Raw genomic sequence first — 19,985 nt, 5'->3', positions numbered from 1 at the left:
CTGGAAAAGCATCTCATTTTGCATTTCTAGAATCCCAACTCGGGGATGAGTCAAATGAGGCCACAGCAAGTGCCCCAGCATAGACCCAGAAGGCAGTCAAGTCTTGCAGACAGTTCTCTCCAAACCCATTGCACAGTGTCTTTATAGGCATAGGAAAATGAGTCATTAGCATTCTATAATCCAGCTGACCAATAAAGTCAAGCAAAATGAAAACATCTGTCTACATCCAAATACAATCTTTCATGAAACTACTCTCCACAATTTCCTGGTGAATGTGGGTGGCCTGGTCATTTATTTGCTCAGCAGATCCATTCTCTTCCTCAGTGGTGGTGTTCTACTTGAACTCTACCCAACTTTTCAAACATGCATGAATTCTTTATACACTCTGAAGGTAGAGACCATAAAATACTGCCTAATGACTGTTATTGGTTGTTCTTGCTCTTCTGGCTCTTTGGCTCTTTTGGGGAGCCCACCACCCACCTCCCAAATAAATCACACATGGAGGCTTGTTCTTAAGGATCAATGCCTGGCCTAGCTTACTTCTTGCCAGCTTTTCTTAAATTACCCTGTCTACCTTGTGCCTCTGCGACTTTTGCTTTTCTTACATCTGTATATCTTACTTTCACTCTTACTCGGTGGCTGGCTGTGTGGCAGTGTGGCTGTGTGGCAGTGTGGCTGTGTGGCTGTGTGGCTGTGTGGCTGTGTGGCTGTATGGCTATGTGGCTGGCCTCTAGCATCCTCCTCTCCTTGTTCTCTTGCTTCTTCTTCTTCTTCTTCTCTCCCAGATTTCTCCCTCTTTCTATTCTCCCTGCCTGCCAGACCTGCCTATCCTTTCTCCTGCTCTGCTATTGGCTGTTCAGCTCTTTATTAGACCATCAGGTGTTTTCGACAGGCACAGTAACACAGCTTCACAGAGTTAAATAAATGCAACATAAAAGAATGCAACACATCTTTGCATCATTAAACAAATGATGTTCCACAGCATAAACAAATGTAACACATCTTAAATAATATTCTGCAACAAATGGCTCAGGTCAAAACAAGCCTTGTAACAAGAGATTGATGGCACAAGACCATGAGGTATTTGTGTAACACTCTGGGAATTATAGAATATTTCAAAATATCTTAGCATTCCCTACATATTGACCTTGAAATCTAAATCTCCAGAGACCATTGGAACATTGCTGATGATCATCTCTGATTGGCCAATTTAGATGTTCAGATTTGAGGAAACCCCAGGCTGAATGGTAGAATGCTTGGCTGGCCCATACAGCATCCTAAGTTTGACCCTGCACTGTGCCCCTTTGCCAAGAAATAGGGAAGTTAATAAGAATTCTTTTTTTTTTTTTTTCTGGTTTCTGCCAAGATGCTTGCTGTAGCTTGAATGTGAAATGCCACCCCTTCCTCCAACAGGCTTATATGTTTCAACACTTGGTGCCTTGCTGGGGATGCTGTTTTAGAGGGTTGTGAAACCTTTAGGAAGTGGGGCTCCTCTGGAGGAAATGGGACTTCTCTGGAGGAAGCGGGGCTCCTCTGGAGGAAATGGGACTTCTCTGGAGGAAGTGAACTCCTTTGGAGGAAGTGAGGTTTCTCTGGAGGAAGTGGGGCTTCTGTGAATGAAATGAGGTTTCTCTGGAGGAAGTGGGGCTTCTATGGATGAAATGAGGTTTCTCTGGAGGAAGTCCATCACTAGAGGCAGAGCTTGAGATTTTATACCTGGACACATTTTTGATCCCCTCTCTGTTTCCTGTTTTGCCCAAATGTGAAGGAAAAGGTCCCCAGTTCCACATTCCTGATACACGGGTCCTCTTGTAACCATGCCCACCCCTCCATGATAGACAGCACCCTCAAACTGTGACCCAAAATAAGTCCTTCCTTGGCTTCTTGTCAAGTATTGGTCACAGTCACAAGTAAAGAAACGAATGTAGCATTCCACAGAGATACCAAACTGTCCAAATCAATGTACTTAAGAGGAATTGGTGAGGACACCATCAACGTTTCTAGACAATGACAGATTGCCTCGATGCATTGTTTAACAACTTCAAAATCCATTTAATTCATTTTTTTCTCCATCTTCCCATTCTTCCTTTTCTTTATGGTACGGACTTAGAGGGCAAAGTGTTCTGGACCCCTGAGATGGTTTCTTTTTATTTATATTACAGAGGTAAGGTGGCTAATTTATACATCACAGGAAACAAAACAGCAGTGGATATGGCTGAAGCTAAACAGATGTACAGAACTACTGGCAGATCTGGGTAGTGTCCCTGAAGAATTCCAATTACTCCAGGAATTGCCATTTCTCCCAGGGTACCACCAATTACAAAGAATGCTGTGGATTTCCCAGTTAAGGTGGTGTACTGCTCAATCCAGGAAATGCCACTGGGAAATGTGACTGCCATGGAGGCCCCATACACAGAAGTTGCAATCCAGAGGCAAAGAGGGCTTTTGTCAAACAGCACCAGAAATAAAGTTGAGACAAAGCTGCCAATGTTGCTCAACACAATCATGGTTCCAGGCTGTAAGAGTGTTGCAAAGAAGATGGCCAGGCCCCTGCAGGCTGCAAAGGTCCCCCAGAAGATGGAGTTCAAGCCAGCTGCTTCACTTTCTTCCATGCCAACATGAGTGGTGGCAAATGAGAAAACATAAGAGCCGTAGGTCACCTCCGCTCCAACATAAAAGAAGAAGAAGAGGAAGAGGAGACAGAGCAGGGCCCAGTGATATTTAGCTCTTCGAGCTCCCTCAGCAGATGCCGTGGATTTTTTCTGTCTTGAATGTTTCTTACAAAACAGACCAAACAGGAAGACAGAGACTACTAAAATGTAGGTGCCGATGGAAGCATAGGTCCACAGCAGGTTCTTGTCCTCAGGCGCTGCAAACAGAGAGTCTGAGGTGGCTCCAGAGGATCGGTTGAGCATTAGAGGAACAAAGTCTGTCTCTGTGTGGTTCTGAGTGGATGCTGTTGTCCCCCAGGCCAATTTAGCCAGCAGGGGAGCCAGAAAGGCACCCAAGGCGAAACTGAAGTGCAAGGCCTGCATGTGTGGGGCTCCTTTGTCTCCCCAAAGAGCCAAGATGAGGACATTCGCACCTGCCAATGAAACATGGGGAAAATCATCTGCTAGACATGGTAACTTAGTAAAATTACAAAGATCAGGGGTGGAGAGACAGCTCAGAAGTTAAGAGTACTTATTGCTCTTGCAGAGAACCAGAACTGGGGTTCTATCACCCACATCTAGTGGCTTACGAGCCCTATATCTCCAATTCCCAATTGGGATCAGCAACCTCTCACCTCCTTGGACATGTGCACTCATGTGTGCATGCCCACATACAGAAATAAATACATACACATAATTAAAAATAGTAAAAATAAAAATCTAAAGAACTTTATAAAAACAAAGTTTCATTTCTTGTGGGATAATCTTTTTGTACACTATGAAGGTGTGTCTCTGCCTAAGGCACCCTTGGCTTGGTTTAATAGAGAGATGAACGGCCAATAGCTAACAGGAGAGGATAGGTGGAAGAGAATAGGCGGGACTTCCAGGAAGAGAGAGGAACTCTGGGAAGAAGAAAGGCAGGTTTAGCCAGCAAGACGTGGAGCAAGTCTGACATACAGTATGGAGGAATGGTAACAAGCCATGTGGCAGAACATAAATGAATATAAATGGGTTGATTTATATTATAAGAGCTAGTTGGGAACAAGCCTAAGCTAAGGCCAAGCTTCATAACTAATAAGAAGTCTCTGTGTCATTATTTGGGAATTGGCAGTCCAAAGAAAGACTGGCTACAGCCAGTGCCATGAGAAAGCAGTTGAATATGCATTGCACAGTGTGAGCAAGACAGATGTTCTAAGTAATCCAATGCCAGCTGTGAGTTGATTATGTGGTTAAAGATCACTAATGTGCCACCAAGAGTTATGCATTGTAATGTCTTATAGACATGGCCTACAGGCTGGTGATCACCACCTTCTAGAGCCAGATACATTTGCAAAGGTTTTTACAAAATAGTGTAAATCCCTCACTGGAGGTATAATATTTATCCATGTACTTGTTACTATGTATGTGATAAATATATGCAATAAATACATTGCATAAATTATAATATATTTAATAAATATATGTCAAACTCTAATAAATATGTTGCACATTTTAAACTTTATGTACTTGGAGCTGTCAGCAACCAAAGATAATTTATTTATGAGCAAAGCACCTAGTTAGGACCTGGATGCTCCTGTTACAGGAAACAAGAATGTCTTCTAGGCAATAGTGTAATTTTGTCCACTTTCCCCTAAGTCAACACTCAGAGTAACTAACCTGTATCCAGAGCACCAAATGAAACACCAAATACAGACATCATGGCAATCAGTACTGTTGCTGTCTTGCAGAAAGGAATAAGATAAAGACCAATTGTGGTAGCCAACATTGACATCCCTAAAAGAAGGGTGACAATGTCAGTTATAGAAGCAGTATTCACACAGAGTCAAACCAATGGTGTAAAGACAAAAATGAAAATAAGGTCATATGAAAACTGGATAACTTGAGGATTTCTACAAATGGGTTATGTCTTGTAAATATGATATTATCTTTATGGGTTAAAAGATTAAAAGTAATCAAAATAATTACTGGGTGTGATCGCGTACATCTTTAATCCCAGCATTTGGGGGGCAGAGGCAGGTAAATCTCCGTGAATTTGAGGCCAATTTGGTCTATGTAGTAAGTTCTAGGGCAGCCAGGGTTACATAGAGAAACCCTGCCTCAAATTATCTATCTATCTATCTATCTATCTACCTACCTACCTACCTACCTACACACACACACACACACACACACACACACACACACACACACACACACACACACATAACTATGACCTGAGGACCATTGTAATACTACAGTGTAAACAGGTGTGGCAGGTGTGGAGCACTCATTCTGACCTGTGCGGCCCTGGGAACCTGCCCTACCCTCAAATATGCAGAGCTGTGTGGTCAAGCAGTGTGTGACCTGAGAGTGGAGCCTCAGGATTGCCTACACACAAACTGAAGAGTTTCCAGAGGGCTCAATACAGATTCCCTCCACCAGCAGAGGTAGAGACAGGACCCACGGAAGCCCAGCTGCCGTCGAGGTACCCACACACTACCCATTTCTGTTGTCGAGTCTGAATTAAGGCTGTGCTTTTCATACTTAGAGCCAAGTTGCAAACAAAAGTTGACGTTTACTTACCTAAAAGTAAAAAATGATTCATACAGTCGAAAAGCGCCCCGCCAACCACAGAGCCACACAAGTAGCCGAGGGCGCGGCCCACGAAGACTTCCGAAAGGCTGCTGATGTTCTGGTTCACATTCTTTGCCAGGTCTGGGAATGTGGGTCCCAGTATGGCAACAGTCATTCCCTGAAATTAACAAAAATGAAAGATCTACTTGCAAACCAGGTAATACATATTTTATTTTTGTCTACTAGAAAAACAGTGAGGAGTGGGTTATAAAGCAGAAATTTATTTTAAGCCCCTTTCATAGAAAGAAAAATTTTTACAATGAAGATACTAATATCACAGAGTCATAGACCCTGATTGATTTTCTTCATTTCAAAGCTTTTTTCTCTCCAAAATTATTTAATTATTTTTAAAAATATTGAAGGTTTATTTACTTTTATTTATGTTTGTATGTGTTTTACATGCATGTGCATCACAGGTGTGCAGTACCCAAGGAGGCTAGAAGAGGGCATCAGATCCCTTGGAACTAGAGTTATGGATGCTGTGAGCTACCATGTGGATGATGAGAATTGAACCTGGGTCCTCTGGCAGAATAGCCAGTGTTCTTAACTGCTGAACTATCTCTCCAGCCAAAAATGACTTAATTCTTATAGCGTTTCCCCATAAAAGTTAATCAGAAGCTGGAGATAAGCACCTTTGATCTCAGCACTTGGAAGATAGAGGTAGGCAGACCTGTGATTCAAGACCAGCCCGATCTACACAGCTCTGGGACAGCCCTGACTATACAGACAAACCATGTCTTGAAAAGTAAAACAGTAGAGCAAGATACCCTGTGCTGACGGGAACAGGTAAGGCCCCAATCTCTGGACTGGGCAGCCGAGTTCTCCAGCCCCATGGACATATTCAGTGCTTCTTCCCCCAGCCAGTGCAGCCCCAGAGACCCAGCAGTAGCCTCCTCCCACCCGCCAACCATGCTCTGCAGCACCAGCGACCATGGGAGCCATATGCCCTCTCCTGGACTGATTGGGAAGAAGAGCAACCATAGGAGCCAGATGGTCTGCACCATTTCAAAGAAGAGCTACCAGAGCTTCACCTGTTCAGATTAAAGGAAGAAATGGGTAGATGGCAGTGTAAGAACACATTAAACAACATAAAGAGCAATACCGTACCACCAAAACCCAGTGATCCTACAACAGCAAGACCTGAACATCCCAAAGCAGATGATCCAGAAGAAAATGACCTTAAGAAACATCTTTAAAAGATGATAGAGGCCCTAAAAGAGGAAAAGACAAACAAAAATTGTGGTAAATCAAGAAATTTCTTAAAGAAAGTCAAGGCACTCAAGAAAAAACAAACAGGTGAAGGAAACAGTTCAAGACTTGAAAACTGAAATACAAGAAATAAAGAAAACATAAACTGAGGGAATTCAGGAAAAGGAAAATCTGAGGAAATGAACAGGAACTACAGATGCAAACATAATCAACAGAATACAAGAGATGGAAGAAAGAATCTTCCATAGGCATTAAGGATACGATAGAGGAAATAGATTCATTGGTCAAAGAAAATGTTAAATTCAGCAAATTTTTAACACAAAACATCCAAGAAATCTGGGACACCATGAAAAAAAAAACCAATCCAAGATAACAGGGATATAAGAAGGAGAAGAATTCCAGCTCAAAGTCACAGAAAATATATTCAACAAAATTATAGAAGAAAACTTTCTCAACCTAAAGAAAGACATGCCTATGAAGATACAAGAAGCTTACAGAACCTCAAATAGACTGGACGTGAAAATAGTCCTCTCATCACATAATAGTCAAAACACTAAACACAGAGAATAAAGAAAGAATATTAAGAGCAGCAAAGGAAAAAGGTCAAGTAACATATAAAGGCAGGCATATCAGAATTCCACCTGACTTCTTAGTGAAACTCTGAAAGCCAGAAAGTCCTGGACAGGTGTTCTGCAGGTAATAAGAGACCATGGATGCCAGCCCAGACGACTATACTCAGCAAAACTTTCAATCATCATAGATAGAGAAAACAAGATATTCCACGACAAAACCAGATTTAAACATTACGTATCCACAAATCCAGCCCTACAGAAAGCACTAGAAGGAAAACTCCAACCCAAGGAAATTAGCTGCAAACACCAAAACACAGGCAATTGATAATCTCACACCAGCACAAAATGACAGGAATTAACAATCACTGGTCATTAATGTCCCTTAATATCAATGAACTCAATTTACCTATAAAAAGACACAGGCTAACAGAATGGAAAACAAAAACAGGATCCATCCTTCTATTGTGTACAAGAAACATACTTCAACCTCAAAGACAGACATTACCTCAGAGTAAAGGGTTAGGAAAAAAACTTTCCAGTCAAATGGACCTAAGAAACAAGCTGGTGTAGCTATTCTAATATCTAACAAAATAGACTTCAAACTAAAATCAATCAAAAGAGATGAAGAAGGGCATTTCATATTTATCATAGGACAAATCCATTAAGATGAAGTCTCAATTCTGAACATATGCCCCAAATACAAGGGCATCTACATTTATAAAAAAAAATTACTGAAGCTCAAATCACACATCAAACCCCACACACTAATAGTGGGAGACTTCAACACCCCTCTCTCATCATTTGATAGGTCTGTCAGACAGAAACTTAACAGAGAAAAAGGGAACTAACAGATGTTATGACTCAAATGGACCTAACATGTATCTATAAAACATTTTACCCAAACACAAAAGAATATACCTTCTTCTCAGCCCCTCATGGAACCTTCTCTAAAATTGACCACATACTTGGTAAGAAAGCAAATCTCAACAGATACAAAAAAAATTGGAACCACCCCACCTGTATCTTATCGACCACCATGGCTTAAAGTTAGAATTCAATAAAAACACTAAACAATGCTCAACTGAATCACCACTGACAGAGTCAAGAAAGAAATGAAGAAAGAAATTAAAGATTTCCTAGAATTCAGCAAAAATGAATGCACAACATATCCAAACTTATGGGACACTATGAAAGCAGTGCTAAGAGGAAAGGTCATAGCACTAAGTGCCTGCATAAAGAAAGTGGAGAAATCTCACCGAACAGCACACCTGAAAGCTCTAGAACAAAAAGAAGCAAAGTCACCCAGGAGGAGTAGACGACAGGAAATAATCAAACTGAGGACTGAAATCAATAAAATAGAAACAAAGAGAACAATATAAAGAATCAATAAACAAAGAGTTGGTTCTTTGAGAAAAATCAACAAGATAGACAAACCCTTATCCAAACTAACCAAAAAGCAGAGAGAGAGAACATCCAAATTAACAAAATCAGAAATGAAAAGGGAGACATAACAACAGACAATGAGGGAATCTAGAGAATAATCAGGTCAGCTACTATCACAAAAGCTACTACTTGGAAAAAAATCAAGGACTTTTCTGAAGGTCAAGCCATGGCTTAAGAAGTCCTGGTGATATTTTAGCTTTTGTATATATATTAGCTGGTTCCTGAAATGATTTTCTTGTGTGCTTCCAAAAACTCCTAATAGTGTATTTATCTAAAATGCCTATCAAGCATCCAAGGCCAAACAAAACAACACCTGTCTCCTAGGTCAGAAGGATAGCTTTATTTCTTATGCAAATTTAGGGTGAGACCCTCCTTCCTTACAGCTTTACTAATAGACTCCTAATTTCTTTCCTAATCACTTCTAGGAATGTAGATTGAGCACATAAATTCCCTTCTTGACTAACCAATCATTAGCACTCATTTGGGTTGTAGAAGAAAGCCTGAGCTGGGCGCCTTTAATCCCAGTACTTGGGAGGCAGAAGCAGGCGGATCTCTGTGAGTTCAAGGCCAGCCTGGTCTACAGAGTGAGTTCCAGGAAAGGTGCAAAGCTACACAGAAAAACCCTGTCTCGAAAAACCAAAAAGAAAAGAAAGCCTGGTGGTCACTGCCTGAGGAAAATTCTTACCTGCCTTTATGACCCTGTAAGGATTCAAGCCTGGTGACCTTGCTCTGCCAGAGGATTGCTATGGCTTGCTTGGGTTTGTAACTGAACACCTCAGAGACTGAGGGGACCTGAGGTATAAGGAGATTGAAGAGAGGATGTTGAGGATTTTGGCTGGAGGGGATTTTTGACTAGAGAACTGGAGGTCAGGATGGAAGATGAGGAAGAGCCAGATGGGGAAGTACTAGACGGGTAAGGACAAGATGAGAAGGACCTAGATGAGGCAGAACTAAGATGAGAGAATTAAGTTAGAACTTAGAGGGGACAGCAGATAAAGGTAGAGAAATCCAGCAAGAAAGGAGCTAGGCATGAGAGCAGAATAGAAGCTTGTAGAGAGAGAACTGACACAGAATAATAAAGTGTGTGGACTAAGGCGTTCTGTGAACATAGACTCATTTCTTATCCTCAGATATTAAATTATCAGCTGGTTGCAGATTCTTCCCGGACCCTGGGAGGGGACTATCAGGGCTGGACCCCCATAGTCCCTGATAACACCGAGCTGGCCGAGACCCTGGATCCACATTTGCTCTAATACATTAGTGAACCTTTGATATTTTACCTGACATGTACCCAGACTTTTTAAACAGAAAGTTTAATATCTGTTGCTTATGTGTTGGAGTGTGTCTGTATTCATATGTCTAATATTATTCTACATGACTCTATTGCAAATTAAATTAACAGCCATTTTATTAGAGAAGTTAGTACGTGGGTCCAGAGAGTGACCCAGCAGTTAAGAGTACTCTCTGCTCTTGCAAAGCATTTGGGTTTGGTTCATAACACCCACATGTTGGCTCACAACCATCTATTTAACTTGTTACAGGAGATCCAGTGCCTTCTTCTGACCCCACAGACACCAGGCCTACATGCAGTATACACACATATGTGCAGATAAAGCATTGATACACAGAAAATAAAGCAAATAAATTTAAAAAATAGTATTTTACAAATGAAGTCTGTCAAAAAATATTAAATAAAGAACTGAACCACATTATTTTTGGCTTTACTTGACTTGGGTAGTCTCGTTCATAAAACAGGCCAATTTTTAAAATAGAATTTTCACCTTTAAACATAATACAGGTCCACAACTTTTTCTCCTTAGGGTTATATGTATGAATTAAATTTATCTGTTATATTTTTTTCAGAAAAAAAAAGAAAAAACAGCTTATGACACCTAGCCACTTGATACCTTATGTTTATAAACATCTCAAGGCCAGTTGTTGGAAATAAGCTAAGCAGACATAACATCTCTAAAAGTTTTGCCTTCTGTGCCAGAATATTTTACCAACTCTTGAAATCAAGAATGTACAGTCTGGGGACTGGAGAGATCACTTAGCAATTAGAACTGCTGGCTGGTCTCCCAGAGGACCTGAGTTTGAGGCACCCACATGGAAGCTCACAGTTGTCTGTAAATCCAGTTCTAGAGGATCTTATGCACTAGCCTGGCCTCCATGGGCGCCAGACATGCATGTGGTATACAGACATACATGCAGGCAAAACAATGATACACATTTTAAAAAGTTTTTTGTTTTTTGTTTTTTTTTTTTAAAAGAAATGTACCATTAGGGATGAGGGAAATATGTACAAATACTTTCAACCTGGAGCTATCAAAACAAAGAGTAGGTCGTATACTTAAAAAACTAGTGATTAAATTTTGTCCCTTCCATGGTTTCTTATTGCAGAGACTAAATATAGTTGGGACTATTAGTGAGCATATCTGTACTACATTGGCTCTTAGTTTATCCTAAGAGCACGTGCTTCTTTTAGGAGTCATGATCAATAGATTTAGCAGTCTACACATGACTGGCATAAAATTGAAAATGGTACTTTTTTTAAAAATCATTGGTGGAAACTAAGGTCAATACAGGTTAAAATTCTAATAAATGAAAGTAAGATCACTACAAACAGGGAACCCTGTGCAATTCTACAAGGAGATGTGCCTTTTGAGAGTGTGGTGGCTTGAAAGAGAAAGGCTCCCAAAGGCTCTTACGGTTGACTACCTGGTCCCCAGCTGGTGGAACTGTTTGGGAAGGATAAGGAGGTGTGGCTTTGCTGGAGGAAGTGTGTCACTGGGGTGGGCTTTGAGGGTTCAAAAGCCCACAGCATTCCCAGGTAGTTATCTCTCACTCTGCACTGTGGTTGTCATCTGGGTAAGTTCTCAGCTACGGTTACAGTGCCATGCCTGCCTACCTGTTACCACGCTACCACCATGATGGTCTAATGCTCTGGAACTGCAAGCCCCGAATCAATTTTTTTCTCTTATAAGTTGCTCGATCATAGTATTTTTATCACAGCAATAGAAAAGTAGCTATGGTAAAAGTTGGTACCAGGAAGCAGACAATTGCTGTGACAGGTCTGACCATGCTTGCTTTTTGAGGAATGTGGAAGACTTTTGGACTTTGGACTAGGAAAGCAGTTGGATGTTGTAAGCAAGGCTTGGAAGACACTAGTGCTGAGAGCAATGTGGACTATAGAGGCAGAGCTCTAGAGGTGTTAGGGGAACAAGATTAGCAAGGACTAAAGACCATTCTCATAATATTTTGGCAAAGGATGTGGTTGCATTTGGTCCTTGTCCTAAGAACCTGCTAAAATAAAAAAGTTATAGGCTAATTTTACTGGCAGAGGAGATTTCAAGATAGCTGTACTATTTGACTCGGTCGCTTGGTTATTAGCAATGATTTTTATGCAGATCTACAATTAAAAAGAGCAAGAAGGAGAAAAGAAATACAAAACATACAGTTTGGAGAGAAAGAGAGCACCAGGAAATTTAATGTTGGAGTCCAGGCTTGTTCCGAAAGAGATAAGAAGAGGCCTGATGTGAGATGGAATAAAGGAAGTGGTACTTTCAGGGCAAGACCCCACCTAGCTAAACTTCCAATTTATAAAAAGGAAAGCTTATACAAATGCAATTCAAAGAGGGGCCAGGTTCCCTCATACAGGCAGAAGAACTTGGCTGCTTCAGCCACATGATTCTGGTTTTAGAGTCATGAAGGATACAGGAGTAAAGGGGCTGTGGAATCCTCCCCCTCCATTAAGTAATGCTTTAAGTAAAGTTGCTGAAGCCAGGCATGTGGTAGGGGGGTTCCCTTTGTGGAGGCCCAGAGAGGCCATTGCATGAAGCTGTGAAAGTGAAGCCTAGATTGTACTGGAGAACCCAGGATTTTGGAGATGCCAGAGCTATGGGATGTCTTCCAAGGAGAGCTGCAGACAGGGAGTGGAACCAGCCCTAGAGAGAGAAGTAGGTGTTGACATTGGACACAGAGCTACAGGACTTGGAGTTTGCCCTGCTGGTGTTTGGTATTGCTTTGGTCCAGTATTTCCTCACTATGCCCCAATCCTCCCTTTTGGAATGGTAATGTATATTCTATGCCATTGTAAGTTGGAAGTACGTGATGTGCTTTTTGATTTTACAGTTAAGTTTGCCTTGAGTCTCGGAAGAGACTTTGGACTTTCAAACTGTGTTGAGACTGTGAAGACTTTTGAAGTTGGAATAAATGCCTTTCATATTATGATATGGACACAAGTCTATGGGGGTTGGGAGTGGAATGTAGTACTTTGAATGACAATGTCGCCTATAGACTCCTGTTCAGCAACACTTGGTCTCTAGTTAGTGAAACTGTTTGGAGACGATGAGGAGGTGTGCCCTTTCTGGAGGAGGAGGAGGAGGTCTGTCACTGGGAGTGGGCTTAGAAGTTTTAAAAACCCAAGCCATTTCTTCTCGCTCTCGCGCTCGCTCTCTCTGTCTTGTGGTTGTTGGCTCAACATGTAAGTTCTTAGCTACTGCTCCAGCACCATGCTTGCCCGCCTGCTGCCATGCTCCCTTCCATGATGGTCAGAGACCCTTCGAAACTGTGAGTCCTACATGCACTGTTTTATGAGTTGTCTTGGTCATGGTTATGGTACTAGAAGAGTCACCAAGACAGGAAGGAACATTGTAAAGTATGAAGATGTATTATTGATAGAAAAAGGAATTCCCTTTTGTCTTAAAGTTGGACTATTGCTCCAAACTAAGAATAATATGACCCCCCAAAATTGGTAAGAATATTGCAGGAAGTATGTAGAAGAAGAATTTGGGAAACGAAATTCTGTGTGGACAAGCTCACTGAGAGTAGAAGAGAATTGTTTGGAAGTTTTCCTAGAAATCGAGCATTAATACTAAGGCTCTCTGTAAAACTAGAATTTGGCTTTCTTGCTGTCCTGGAGTATTGGATGGTGCTCAATGGGAAGCGTGAAAGATCTTTTTGTTATTGTTACATTCAAGGTGGTTGGCCAAGAAACAAAGAGTTACAGGAAATAGCCAACATAATTTCCTGTGTTTCATGGTGTATTCATGATATTTTTAATATCACTTAAGGAAACTGAGTCCTCTCTAATAGACCTAAGATCATTCCACATTTATGAGATTTTTAAAATATTTAGTTAGAAGCACTCATACCACTTTGATTAAATAAAAGACTTTTTTTTTTACTATGATCTGCAATTCTATCTTGCTCAAATGTGTTAAACTTTTGATATTTTATGACCTTCTTTAAATTAAATTATGATATTTTTAACCTTGAATTAATTTCAGGTCTTTCAGAAAGTCTCTTGGACTCTTTCAAAAACATGATCTAGTACCAGGTGGTGGTGGCACATGCCTTTAATCTCAGCACTCAGGAGGCAGAGACAGGTCAGGTGGATCTCTGTGAGTTCCAGGCCAGCCTAGACTACAGAGTGAATTCCAGGAAAGGTGCAAAGCTATACAGAGAAAGCTTGTCTCAAAACCCAAAAAGCCAAAAAACAAAACAAAAAAACAAAAAAACAAACCAAACAAAACAAAACAAAAGCATGATCTATATTCCTACAAATAGATAAATAGCAAATTAATTGGATATATGATAAATAACAAGGGACTCGTGGTCAAATAAAGAATTTTAAAAAATCTTTGAGTTGCATCTGTGTCAATGTGTTACTATTTCAGAAATTAGATGAGATTCATAGAAACGTAACAGTCTTAATATAACAGCCATAATTCTGTTGTTATCTTTAAGTGCATACAAGAACCTGGAACAATGGCCCACATGTGTAGTCCTAAATAACCAGGAGGCTGAGGCAGGAGGATCAGCCTGGCAGCTCTGGCTCAGGGACAGCTTGGATGGCTGTCTGGAGCTACTGGGCCCTCACAGCTTCCAACAGCAAAGCTCTGCCCTCCAAGACTCCTCATGGAAAAGCTGAAATGACCCACATAACAATGAAGCATCAATGGGGGCCACGCTGTGAAAATTGCACAAAGGCTCATGTTTGGTTTGTCAGACCCATAATATTGGTAAGAGAATAGAAACCCTGGGTAACGCCGTAGCAGCTCCTACATGATTTGAACACTTTTGGGTGGATTCACTCACTATCTGTCTTCAGTGCCTGTCTCCTAGGTGATGGAAGCTTTCCTATAGAGAATGGTTAATGCTATCCACAGCTACAGTTACTAAAGATGAGCTTTCCTCCTGGGGCATTCCTGCAGAGATCCCCAGCAGCAGCAACACTTGTCCCACTGCACAAGAGTCACAAACACAGTAGCATCAAGCCTGGATTGGCCAGACTGTCCTCCAGGGCATTAACAATTGGGGGCAATTGGGTCCACTCCCAGACTTATTATCCCTTGTGATGTAGCCACTGCAAGCCTGCACCCCTTGTGATTAGCACCCAGGTCTCTCCACTCCATTCACATGAAGTGTGACATGACTCAGTAGTTAGGTCAAAGTATATTCACCAGAGAAAAGAAGTCCAAGAACTTTCATGACCTGGATCCTGAACAACAACAGTCTTTTTAGAAATAACACAGTAAGTGGCTCCTTCTGACTCTGCTGGAAGAGACCACACCAGTATTTACACACCAGAGACCACACCAGTATTTACACACCAAAACATCAGTGCCCTTAGTCCTAGACTGACTGTTCTCAAGACTCTTGGAACTACACACCTGCTGGGGACCTTACAGCAAACCTGACTAGGAATGTGTCTCCTGAGAAGCAGAGGACATCCTAGGTAGCGACAGCCTAACTCATGGATCAAGACTGATCTGCAAAACCTTTTTCTTTGCCCATCACTGACTATCTTGATGCCATCCCTTTCCTTACAGGAAGATACACAGCACCATGGAGGCTATACCAAGGCTAATGCCATGCAACAAAACAAAAAGCAGCAGCTGTCAGGTTTATGGCTAATCAATGCCTCCAAACCAGGAAACACTACCACTATGGCCAACATTAATCCATGTTCCTATTTTATCACCGTGAATCCCTAGAGGGAGAGGGGAGAGCTCTCTTTGATATGCTGGACATCACTGCTCTGTGCCTCCTATACTTGTGAATACAACCCTGGCTTTCCAGTTACTAATGTAGACAGCAGCAAATACAGGGAACTAGTCTGAGTGAAGTCTGCAAGAGGTTGACCTTGAGAACACAGGGCCAAGAATGACCTATGTGACCACCAAGTCCAGGAAGTTGTCTTTCCACTAAATGATCTTATGCACCATCAGTTCATGCTAAAGGATCACAAAAAATGTTTTATATTGGACCATATTCAAGAGCTACATAAACTCAGCAGTGTACAAATTTAACTGAGTTCTGCTCAAATGCCCCAAGGTAGCCATGTTTTCCAGTCTCCAAGGCCCAAGATTGGTCCATGGGGAACTTCTCTATTCCATCAGCTTTTCTGGCCGATCAGAACTTGCTGCTTGACCTGGCGCTCTCCTGCCTTCTGAGCAGTTTTCCATACTTTCCACAATCATACCAAAGTGGCCAGTGCCCAAAGTTAGTTCCAGCCGTACAGGAAACAACTGCGCTTCCACTGAAGAACAGTCCTAACAGGACTCCTGGACTGCATCCACTCTGGGCAACAGGTGGTGCTGTAGTACAGCACTTGAAGCTAAGATTTAAGATTTGGGAAATGTGTGTTGAAGTAGCTCAGATCTGCCTGTTCAGAGGGGTGGGAAGCACTCAGAAAGGTGGATGAAAACATTTATGTCCATCAGTCAGTGGAACAAAATTTAGCTTTTGGATCTTCTTGCCTGTGTTGTGGGCTTGTGTGTGGTGCTGAGTAAAATAGAATGCTGTACACAACTTTCCCTTGATTTTCACTACTATAGGAAGAGTAGTGAAGCTGAGCATGGTGGTCCACACCAGCGACCCCAGCACTCAGAAGGCAGAAGTGAGTGGCTGTCTATGACTTTGAGACAAGCCTGGTCTACATAGCAATTCCATATCAACCAGGGATGTATAAAAAAAAAAAAAAAGTAATGAAAGGGTGGGTGAGGAGCTGGGTATAGCCTCACTAGGTGAGCATGCATGCCAAATGGACAATGCCCTGGGTTCAGTTTACAGCAATAATGATGATGATGATGATGATGATGATGATGATGATGATGGTCTCTACCATCTTAGCCGCAGTGTGAGAAGGGAGGGCTACCTTGCTCTCCTGTGATACCTACTGGTTACTATCTGCACTGGCCATTAACTTGGATCACTGTGTATGCTGGACTTTGAGTCATTAGTCTCCATGACAACCCAAACAAAATTTCTGACCAATAGCAGGAAATAAAGTATTTGAGCTCTCTTTTAATGTAATGTTTGGGTTATTTGATTATGTCCAGTTTGGTTCCTAGAGACAGCCATAAGAACCATGCTGATCTTCATGGTATTGTTTTCTTCATAGCATCATGTAATCTCCAGTGTGTTATATCCCCACAAGAGATATAAACAGGGCCGGGCATGGTGAGGTATACCTATAATTCTAGTACCCAGGAGGCTGAGCCAGGAGAATGCAGAATTTGAAACCAGCCTGGGCTATGTAACAAGACTCTACCCTCACAAATGAGGTGGGACATAAATGTTCCTACTCAGTCATCATTTGTTTAAACAGTAAACAAGAACAAAGAAAACAGAACCATGCAATGAATGGAGATTCTCTTTAGATCAATCAATTATGGTGGCAACAGAAAAGCTTTTCAGTGCTTAAGGTTCCAGCCAGTCTCTTAAAACTGCAGAGGCTGTCAAAGAGGGGAGAAAGAGCTCTCTCTCGGGGGAACCCCACCCCACAGCTCCCCCAGATCCCAATTACCAAGAAACAGGGAATTTCCTACAGTTTACACAGCATTTTGCTCTAAGAAAACATTTAAAGTGCTGCAGGGCGATTTCAATAGAATCTGGGAAGAACCAGACATGTTCTACCTCCACCACCAAAACACCTGTGTGACCAAGAAAAAGCTGCTTTCCTCTTGGGCCTATTACCTATTTGCAAAGCCAAGTGGATGGCCACCCAAGTGGAATGACTAGAAAAGTCAGTTTATTGTATCGTAAGTTATACTCGGAGTGTAGTGGCTACAGACACAGGTAATGCCAGGAAAGGTTGCTGCAGTTAGGAAACAGCACAATCAATTTCGAACTGGACAGTAACCCCCCTCAGTGATTAAATTAGCGCCCACGAGTTAGCAGATGGGCCTGAAGTGCCCAAAGTCACAGAAGGTGCAGGCAGTGAAGGTGAAGGTCCAGCTGGGAAGGGCAGGTCGCCTGCAGGAGGCTCGCACCCACACTGGGAGGGGTGCAGCCTCAGCTCTCACCAGCCCCAGGAAGGCGGCATACAGGACCGCGGTGGAGAACCAGCGCAGCGCGCTCCTGGCCGGGCCCCTGCCCCGGGAGGCCGCCGCCTTCTGCTCATTCTGTGCTGGGGTCTCGGCCTGGAGGAGGCGCTGCCCAGCAGCCGCGGCCCGGAACCCACGGAACTCCACTTCCAGCTCCAGCTTGGCCACTCCAGGCTACTGGTCTTGCTGCTGCTGCCAAGCTTTTCGGCAGATCCCCCAGGAGGTCTGAGCTGGGATCCTTCCAGTCCCGGAGGTCCCGCCCAGTGTCACCTTCCCCCAGGGACCGTTCAGAATCAGGCCAGGGAAACTTGGACTTTGTACATAACTGTGTTGCAAGAGGAAGGCTGTCAAGTCCCATCTTGCACAATCCTGCACGATCACGTGATGAAAAAGAGGCTCCAGCCAGTGATTGCTGCGGCTCCAGTAAGATGCAAACGTGTTTGGTTACCCGGGAGACTGCTGGTCGCTCTCCTGCCAGCATGTCACCTGTCAGAACCGCAGACACAGCCGACTGACGGGTGCCGCGTGGCGGAGGAATTTGGAAGTGCAGCTTCGGATGGGAAGAGGGGTAAAAGGAGGCAGGCAGACCTTTCATTCCAGCATTTGGGCCTCAAGGCTGGAGAACGACTGGTTGGAAGACAACATGGAGTACATAGCAAGACCCAGTCTCAAAAATAAAGCAAGAAGGTGTGAATATTGGAGGTGTCTTCCCTCTCCAAGCCCACAAGCACGTTTTCTGCTGGGGAGTTGTCTGAGCGACCCTGAGACACCCCCCACCCCACCCCGCCCTGCCCTGAAACTCTTCAGTAGCTTCAGGGGAAGAAAAATGACTCAAAGTCCAGCATATACACAGTGATCCAAGTTAACGGTCAGTGTAGAAAGTAACCAGTAGTTATCACAGGAGAGCAAGGTAGCCCTCGCTTCTCGCACTACGGCTAAGATGCCAGAGACCAGTACAATCCAGTATGAAATGGAATGCCAAATGAGTAAGATGACTACCACCAAGTTCTGCTCAGGAACAAAGATTCCACGTCCCAAACGCTAGTGACAGTGCCAGACCCGGAGAGGCCTGTGTAGCCAGGGACAGTGAAAACACTCTTAGGAGCTCCACCATCGAGCTCTGCAGTGACCCAAGACATTTTACTTTCGAAAAAGACCAGCAAATCTTGACCTTAGTCAACTCCTTTTAAAACCTCTAGTTCTAATATTAGCTCCTTGCTTACTGGGCTAAATGAAAGAGCTCTTAACTTTCTGGATTTAGGAAGCCCTCAGAATTAAGTAAACCTTGCCGTTGGCAATCTGAACAGTGGGTGAAAATGCTGTTCCCCGAAATGGACAGCTGTTGAGAAATGAACTCACTGTGAGAAGATGGAATAAATTATACCCCCAAGACCTGTGCTGTGTGTTGATCAGCTGCTGCCTCTTCTAATCCACATGGCAACAGCTGTGGCATTTCAAATATAGATCCAACCACTGGAGGGACATCAGAGGACATTTCTATCGTAGATGCATCTTCACCAACAGATTAACAGGAATGCAGCTCTAGAAAAGGAGAACAGTGGATGTGGAGGAAATGGGACGACCATGTATTCAACTACTTATCATTCTCACTGCTTAATACTGAATTCCTGTGCGTGGCTAGAGAAACACCAGCTCTCAACATGTCTCAACAACTGCAAACATTGCAAACTTCAGAAAGAGATGAGATATGGAGAAACTGATGAAGAAACATGGCCAATAACTGTGTCCAAGTGTGCTTTTCTGTTGCCATGGTCAACACTATGACCAAAAGCAACTTGTGGGGTTGGGAGGGGTGTTATTTTTACACTTTACAGTTCATGGCTGAGGGAAGCCAAAGCAGGAGCCTGGAGCAGAAACTGAGGCAGAAACCATGGAATGCTGCTACTGTCTTGATCTCTATTGCTTACTCAGCTTGCTCTCTTACACACCCATAACCACCTGACGGGTGGCACAGTCCACAGTTGGTTGGGCCCTCCCACCTCAATCCTTATCATGAAAACGCCTCCACAGACATGCCCATAAGCCAACCCAATGGAGGCAATTCCTCAGTCGAGGCCCCTTCTTCCAGATGACTGTAGTGCGTGTAGTGCGTGTCAAGTTGACGAAAACTAACCGCTCACTTCAGGGTAGAAACTCAAGCCCAT

General features: G+C 42.9%; 1 protein-coding gene across 2 annotated transcripts; it reads right to left on the bottom strand.

The window, feature by feature from the left end:
• Positions 1-1,536: 1,536 nt before the first annotated feature.
• On the bottom strand, positions 1,537-18,106 carry LOC118570537 (sodium-dependent glucose transporter 1C). 2 transcript variants are annotated; one of them, XM_036169101.1, is made up of 4 exons: positions 17,800-18,106; positions 5,214-5,382; positions 4,308-4,424; positions 1,537-3,085 (listed from the first exon to the last, which is right to left on the bottom strand). In XM_036169101.1, exons 2-4 carry the CDS (start codon positions 5,377-5,379, stop codon positions 2,157-2,159), a joined length of 1,212 nt encoding a protein of 403 aa, XP_036024994.1. In that variant the 5' UTR covers positions 5,380-5,382; positions 17,800-18,106; the 3' UTR covers positions 1,537-2,156. The 2 variants fall into 2 exon arrangements, with proteins under 2 accessions (XP_036024994.1, XP_036024993.1); XM_036169100.1 differs by lacking the exon at positions 17,800-18,106 and adding an exon at positions 11,915-11,941 and having other exon boundaries at positions 2,153-3,085.
• Positions 18,107-19,985: the final 1,879 nt, after the last annotated feature.

The sequence above is a fragment of the Onychomys torridus genome, chromosome 19, assembly GCF_903995425.1.
Source record: "Onychomys torridus chromosome 19, mOncTor1.1, whole genome shotgun sequence".
Classification (NCBI taxonomy): domain Eukaryota; kingdom Metazoa; phylum Chordata; class Mammalia; order Rodentia; family Cricetidae; genus Onychomys; species Onychomys torridus.
Note: the sequence above shows the minus strand (reverse complement) of the source record. Positions and strands in the feature narration are given on the sequence as shown.